Source organism: Elaeis guineensis, chromosome 2, assembly GCF_000442705.2.
Source record: "Elaeis guineensis isolate ETL-2024a chromosome 2, EG11, whole genome shotgun sequence".
In the NCBI taxonomy this organism is placed as follows: Eukaryota; Viridiplantae; Streptophyta; class Magnoliopsida; order Arecales; family Arecaceae; genus Elaeis; species Elaeis guineensis.
In genome coordinates this window covers 120,679,604-120,687,365 of record NC_025994.2, presented here as the reverse complement: position 1 = coordinate 120,687,365, position 7,762 = coordinate 120,679,604, and the positions used below count along the sequence as shown (strand labels likewise).

The window sequence follows — 7,762 nt, the reverse complement described above, 5'->3', positions numbered from 1 at the left end:
TAGGAAAGTAGCTTCAGTATTCAGCAACGGGAAGTTTGTTCCTGGGGTTTGCGAACCATTCGGCATATGCAATGTCATAAAGGTTCGGAGAAAAGGAACATGCATGCATTCTCCCTGCAAAAATAAATAAATCCATTGTGGTTACCTATAAACTTTGATTCTTAAATTATATATATATAATTATTTAAAAACAAGTCTTTTTGTTCAGAGCTAGAAAAAGTAGTCGCGCGTCTTAAATATGTAAGCGAAGGTTGGACGGGAGCGTTGTTAATGGGCTCACTTCCACGCCCCAAGTTCATCACCTTCAGTACATACTTTGGCCCGTCTTAACTATGTCAGTAAGGAGCGTTGTTAATGGGCTCACTTCCACGCCCCAAGTTCATCACCTTCAGTACATACTTTGGCCCGTCTTAACTATGTCAGTAAGGAGCGTTGTTAATGGGCTCACTTCCACGCCCCAAGTCGCAGCCCATCATCACCTTCAACGAATAGATTGGCCCATACGAAAAGTCCGAAGTAATAATGAGTGGGACCCAATCTATAGAAGGGGGAGAAATTAATAGCCAAAATGTAGACATAATTAAGCGATGCATATGGCCAAAATCACCATTTACCAAGCAATCCGTATAGCCAAAATCACGACTTGCCATGTGCCATATGTTTCCCATGGAGTGACACATTTCGTGAATCACATAATAAATTAGTTGCCAAATTCATAATGGTCGTTGGATATTATAAGCCTTGTCTCGGTTTGTAAGGGAAAACATATGTAAATCCACTTCAATGTAACATAGATCCTGGACAAGAGTATCTTTTCTACCTTACAAAGGAGGTTTTGTATAAGCCTTTCATGAAGCTGTCTCATGTTCTGATGTATAAAGCCTTTGGCTTTCATAAGAGAAACACTCAATGCTGTTTTTACCTAAGAGTGATCACTTGACTCAGACTGGAGCGGTAAGGTTCTTAATTCTCCATTTTGACTGAGCTATGCTTGTAACTTCCGTCGAAGTCGAGGGAAAACACCGATGCTATAAACCGGGCATGGAAGTTTTCCAGTTTTAAACAAAAAAGTTAGCAGATATTGAGTTCAGAACAGGAAAGAGCTTGGGAAATCCAATAAAGAGAGCAAGAGCCTTAGACCTGCTAGTTACTAGCGGCAAATGGGGAAAGCTGGTTTCATCATTCACCAACATCACATGGACACTAATTTAATTTGGGGATAGGTGCTGATCTACTGCTTCAAATGAACAGTGGATGAGTCCACGCTCCTACTTCCTTTAAGTTTTCATAATAAAATATTGCACATTAACCTCATGATCAGGTTTGAAAGCTATTGATAACCGTGCTTATGAATTATATTTTTCTTGGCCAACCAAAAAACCGCTTTGTTAAATTATGATTTATTTTTACATGTAGAGCGAGGTCACACTTTCCAGAGACCCAACGCAAGAGACTTGGGACCATCTACGGGTTTTACCCTGCAAGAATATAAGTAATTTAACGGGGGCTCGTCCACTTTGCCTCTATATCAATAAGTCATGCTGGGACGTAGAGCTCGAGGTCTCCCATCTCCCACTTTGCCTCTCTACGTTCAATTTATTCTGTAGTCTTAACGGTCTCGTTTCTATTTCACCATATTCCAAGGTCCTGTCACGTGATCCACTTGTTTCCGCTGCTTTTTTTTTTTTTTTTTATTTCACCGTATTCATTTCCACGTGATCGAGTTGTTTTTTTTTTTTTTTTTTTTTTTGGGTAAAGATGATCCAGTTGTTTTCGACTCCTGCTGTTCTAATACTAATCAGTGAGAGTGCCAGGCCATGGACCACACGTTGCACTACATCAGCAAGAAGCAGGGATTGTTTACCTTGAAAATTTTTTAAAAAAATCAAGCAAGAGCGCAATATACTATTGTTAGTAACGATCTTATCAAACAAACGAAATATGGATCCCAGGTACGAAAACCCTCTGCCAATATTTTGCAAAGAAGGGCTCGAGTTGTATCTTTCATATAATGTCAACTATTGGATAATATAATAGCTGCTTTAAAACTTATGCAAATAAATGAAAAAAATATTTGAATTTTTTGAGAGCTATGCGATGCACGATTCATTAGTTAATATCGTAGAAGAAGATCAATCATTCTCTTGTGTAAAACATACAATCTAAATACCGTCAAAATCTAAAAAATATAAATGCAAGTAGAAATCTATCGAGCTCTATATTTTAACAAGAAATATTGGCATGCCATTCAGTAGCCGACTCAAGTATGCATTTTCTTGTCATACAAAACTCCATCTTATAACATGTACATTTTTTTTTTTTGATAAATATATACCTTGGTTAGATAGGGATTCTCTTAGCAAAGTGAAAACAGATTATTATTTATATAATACATAAAAATATAATTAACTAAATATTGCCACAACCATTCCTCATTCTCTTACATCTGTCAGGTCTCCGAAAAAAAAGATATTTTGGCAGGCTTATAAAAAGAAAATTTATAGTTTTTAAGTGCTTCTTGTGGGAAATGACTTGGCTCCAATGATATCTGAAAGTAATCATTTGCTGGATAAGTTGAAGCTAATTAAATAGTTGCTTATGAAAGAAGTTTAAATAATAAACTAACACATAATTTATATTTATCTGAAGCATCTGCTTAATCAATTGAAGCTGCCCACTAAATTAGGTAAATTGACTGAATTGTAATTTAGATTGACCCATCGAGTCAAAACCAAATATTTTAAGTTCTCTAGATATTAGTTTGGCTCTCTTGATCTGAACTCAAACTTCAGTGAAATAACATCTGGATCTACTTTTATAAAGTGCACAGAAAAGCATGCCTTTGCATCACGTATCTTCTTTTTAACATATTTTTTATCCTTTTTTTCTTTTGGGTGGTAAGCGTTTTATGAAAAAGCACAAACCATGCCCGAGCGTCAGCAACTAATTAAAAGCTAATTTGAGCAGGACTCTAGGAATCCTTACCATATAATATGTTCAGCAATGCTACGGCAACCCAAAAACATCACCCAGAAGAGTCACTCGGCTCGTGGCCCCAATCACGTTGCTTCATTTAATGGCACACTCTTTAATCGAGGATGCCAGCTCAAAGGAAGAAATCAGGATACACCACATCATCCGAGTGACCTCTTGTTTAAGTTACTCAAGCATTTTCCTAATATTTTACGAGAAGCCACCATGCCCTTATTAGGAGGTGATTCACTGAGCATGGAACAAAAGTCCGCTCCCCTACGTCGTCCGGGCCACGGCGTTTCGAAGTCCCATACACGGAACACCAGCCAGAGCGGCTTCTAGTCAGAGTACCATCCCAAAGAATCAAAAGAATTGATCTCCCCTTCCTTTTGTCGCCGATTGGAGAGAGTAGATTCATGGAGTTCCCCACAGCCAACGTTGCGAAACGTATATTGTTTCTCTGCACCCTTGCTAGCTTCCTCGGCGGCTTCTTACTCTACTCTAGCCTCAGCCAAGGCCATTGGCCCGGCCTAGCCTTTGCATCCCTCGGCAGCTTAGAGGCCACAATGAGCATGGAATCACCCATGGAGTACTCAAGCACTCCTCTCCCTTCTCCACCCAACATGGAGGGACGAGCTCGCGAGTCATATAACTTGGATTTACCTTCTCCAAGTAGTTTTCCAGCGCCTACTTTAGCTGAAAGATGGTCACCAGCTGAATTCAGCATAGAGTCATCTCCTCAGTCTTTACGGGTAGAGATGGTACAACCCCCACAATCCACTATAGCATTTTCTCCACAGCCTAGCGTAGTTGAGGAAACTTTACGAAGATCCAATGATAAATTCTTGTCTCCACAATTAGTTAGCGTAGCACAGCCGGTGTTCATGGAGTCTTCACAACATTTAGCCACCTCAGAGGCAAATTCAGAGGTGTCTTCACGATCCACAGAGAGGACTTCTTTGTCGTTGGATGGCAAGTCGATAGAACGAAAATGCAACATCTTTGATGGGAGGTGGGTCTATGATCCAAAAGCCTACCCACTCTACCACGGGAAGCGGTGTCCGTTCCTTGGTGCCCAAGTGAGTTGCCAGAAGAATGGAAGGCCGGACTCGGCTTACGAGCATTGGAGGTGGGAGCCCAATGGATGTCGGATACCAAGGTATTGGCTGTAACTTGGGTAGTAGTTTAACAGAATGGGCTGGTTAATTTTCTCTTCTTTTCTTTTGAAGTTTTCGTTCACTTTGTTTGCATGGATGTCATATATAATTTGGAAGGTTTAATGGGAGTTACGTGCTCGAGAGGCTGAGAGGGAAGCGAGTGGCGATCATTGGAGACTCTCTCAATAGGAATCAGTGGGAGTCGCTGGCTTGTCTGCTCTATTCTTCGGTGCGACCGTCACGTGCCTTCATTAAATCACAAAGCTCCGACTATAAGATCTTCCGAGCTGTGGTAAACGCTTACCCTTTTTCTATGTTTTCTGTGTCTTTTGATAAAATTGGATTTTTTAAACCGATCCAGCGAAAACAATGAGTTTTTTTTTTATCTTTATAAGTTTTAAAAGTCCTTTTGACTGTCAGAAGATTACAAAAGTCGAAACCAGTTGGAAATGGAACTGTGTTCGTTCCGCCGTCATTTCCGCTGGTGACAAAAACTATCGAAAAAATAAGTAGTTTTTTGCCTGTAATTTATGTGCCACATGGCTATGGTCAGGCTTCTCAACTAAAAATGAGTTGCTCACATATTGCGATGTTACGGCTAAAGAACCAAAACACCAGAAAAATAAAAAATAAAAATATATCCATGCACAGACACCGCATTAGTCGATCGGTTGATGCACCGAGTCGAATTGGGAAGAGGTTCCCAAATGTTTGACCCAAAAAAAATTGTTAGATAGTGTACGTCTCTGATAAAATTATACCAAGTAGAAAAAGAAAGGCACCATTCACGTGTATTAATATAAAATCATCACTCGGAATAGTGTATCTAGTTACCATTATTAGCATAGCCATGCGTGTATGGAAGTGGTCTGCTCTACCGCGCACCTTGTCAGTGCAATCGGTGATTATAATGCCGTTTTTTACACAAAACAAATTTGCTTATAAACTTTATATTATGTAAGAAAAATCATCTAGTAATAAATTGGGGTGGAGGAGCCCGCTTCAGTGAGTGCTCGATGTCACACCATCTTAGGGGCACCTCAAACCCAGGGTTATGTAGGCCTCGGGAAGGGTGGAAGTAAGGTAGGATGAGGCTTGGATGGTATGAATATGCTTTTGCTTCAACTAATTTTTGAGAACGGGATGGATATATATATATATATATATACCTCAATCAATAATACTTCATTTTGTGCAAGGACTATGATTGCTCAGTGGAGTTTTATTGGAGCCCATTCCTTGTCGAGCTGAAGGAAAGGGAAGACCAATCCAAGGTGCTAAGGCTCGGCAAACTCCCAGGATCGGCCAAGAGTTGGCGAGGGGCAGATGTCATGGTTTTCAACACCGGTCACTGGTGGACTCATCGTGGCAAGATGCGGCCGTGAGTCCTGTTCACTCCCTATGCAAAACCCTCGAAAATTTTATTTGTTCCACACCGGCCTAGCTGGCAGAGGGAAGCGAGAGGGATGCAGCTGTTATATATTCTGATGATTGGTGATTGGTGCAGATGGAACTATTACGAGCACGGAGGAGATCAGTTGGTGGAGGACATGGAAAGGGATAAAGCGTTTGAGATGGGGCTGAGGACTTGGGCTCGTTGGGTTGACCGAAATGTGGATCCTAGCAAGACCACTGTGTTCTTCCGCAGTATCTCTCCAGAGCACAAAAGGTAAGAAAACACCTCCACCTGATGTGGGCCGGTAGACGTCAACCCAATTTTAATTAATCAAACTCAAAAAATTAGCCGTTGGCATCCATCACTTCCGATGTATTTTTTGTCATAAGACACACTCAAAGCAATGTAGAAAAGGAAACAACGTAATATCTGAAGATAATTATAATATTGTATTCTAACTGCATCACCATCTTCTGGTGAGACTGCCTATTGTGATTGCAATACATGGGCTCACACGAGCATGTCAAAATTTGCAGGGAGAACCTACATTGGTGCTACAATCAAACCCATCCAATCACCAACGAAACTTACGTGCAGTGGTTTCCAAGGTCCATGATAGCTACGGTGGAAAAAACTCTCACAAAGATGAGGACGCCGGTTAGGTATTTGAACATTACACGGCTATCAGAGTATAGGAGAGATGCTCACGCGGCGGTGTACACCATGAGGAGAGGGAAGCTTCTCACTCCGGAACAGCGAGACCAACCTCAAACTTACGCTGACTGCAGCCACTGGTGCCTTCCAGGACTCCCTGATACTTGGAACGTTCTTCTTTTGGCCTCGATCGTTGGAAGTCCCTCTACTGTTATGTAGTTCTTATAACCAAAGCTCCAACTTTCTTTTCTTTCTTTTTCTATGAAAGCAAAAGCGTGGACTAGCTAAGCGTTCCTATAAAGTTTAATAAATAAACAGTTACATTCTCTGGCAATAAAAAAAAAAAAAAAAAAAAATCATTATAGACTAACCAAACAAATTTATGATCAGAACAATCCTATAAGCCAAGAAGATAAATGAAGACTTTTATGCTTTAATTTTATGACATGGTTGCATCACTTCTGATTTTCATGAAATAAAAATCAATTTCTAATTTTTCAAAAAATAAAATTTGTTAGTTATTGGAATTATGCAATGGTGGCTATAACAACAAATGATAGCAATAGACGGCGATGGCTATAACCACCAGTAAATGGTAGTTGGCGATTGATGTGGTAAGGTGAAAGACGAGGATTGGTAGCAAAAATTGATAAAGATAGCGATAGCGGTAAAGATCATTTATCAGTTTTTTAAAATTTGAACAGTTTTCAAAAAACATGCAAAGCCAAACAGAGTGTTTTGTCTTGATTTCCATGGAGTTTTTACCCAAAAAAAAATATTCTTTTTCCTTGGAAACTGACTTTTTTATACTACAAGCAATAGGGTCATTTTGGGAAAGGGGAAAGTTCTCAGTGCCTTGATCTGAGGGGCATTCTGGGAAGAAAACTCAATACGACGCCGGCACGGCGGCGCTGTATTCGCCTAGCGAACCGTAGGCCATCTTTGCGAGACCTAAGTGCTAGCCTGTCATGGAGTCGGCATTTTATGTGCCGTTGTTGCAAAATTTTTGAGACAAAAGAAGATACTGGTTGCGCCACAGAGTCGGCAGAAAAGATCCTCACTATATGTGAAGTCGGCTCTTAGATACCTGACATTTGCTTAACAAATGTTTGATTCGGGGAAGAATAAAGGTGGCATTCTAAAAAATACCACAGAGAATCCCGTTCCTAAAACAAATGCACCCCGCCTTGTGAATTTCGTACTAAAAGGAGAATGACATTAGAGTGCATAAGCCAAAACAAAGAATGTATATATCCACGTATTTTTAAACCATGATCTGCCTCATATTAACATGCATCTCATCCGTTTACACAAGGCACTAAGCCCAATCAGCACCATCCTCTCTCTAAAATGGGAGGGGAAAAAAAATCAAAATCCTACTTTGAAGGATGACGGGGGTTGAAGTTGGACTAGAGAGTATTGAGAAAAGCCTAAACTTGTGAAGGTTGTGACGATTAATGAAGGAGAATGGATAGCAATGCTACTCTTTCATGTGATGGCGATGGATGGGGTGAAGAGATGATGTATGGCTGCTGTAGTGGTGCTTGTAGTTTGTAGCAGCAAATAGAGATACTATAATAAC

The 7,762-nt window shown here is 40.3% G+C and overlaps 1 protein-coding gene across 1 annotated transcript; it reads left to right on the top strand.

Annotated features, from left to right (window-relative positions):
- Positions 1–3,234: 3,234 nt before the first annotated feature.
- Positions 3,235–6,513, top strand: LOC105039891 (protein trichome birefringence-like 40). The gene is made up of 5 exons (XM_010916208.4): positions 3,235–4,132; positions 4,248–4,422; positions 5,330–5,511; positions 5,638–5,799; positions 6,063–6,513. Exons 1-5 carry the CDS (start codon positions 3,390–3,392, stop codon positions 6,397–6,399), a joined length of 1,599 nt encoding a protein of 532 aa, XP_010914510.2. The 5' UTR covers positions 3,235–3,389; the 3' UTR covers positions 6,400–6,513.
- The last annotated feature ends 1,249 nt before the right edge of the window (positions 6,514–7,762 follow it).

What these genes read in the sequence shown, in the direction of transcription:
- LOC105039891 (XM_010916208.4), top strand. Translation starts at nt 3,390, where the DNA reads ATGGAGTTCCCCACAGCCAACGTTGCGAAACGTATATTGTTTCTCTGC. An exon ending in AATGGATGTCGGATACCAAG is followed by an intron (nt 4,133 to 4,247) that starts GTATTGGCTGTA and finishes ATAATTTGGAAG; the next exon opens with GTTTAATGGGAGTTACGTGC. An exon ending in CATCGTGGCAAGATGCGGCC is followed by an intron (nt 5,512 to 5,637) that starts GTGAGTCCTGTT and finishes TGATTGGTGCAG; the next exon opens with ATGGAACTATTACGAGCACG.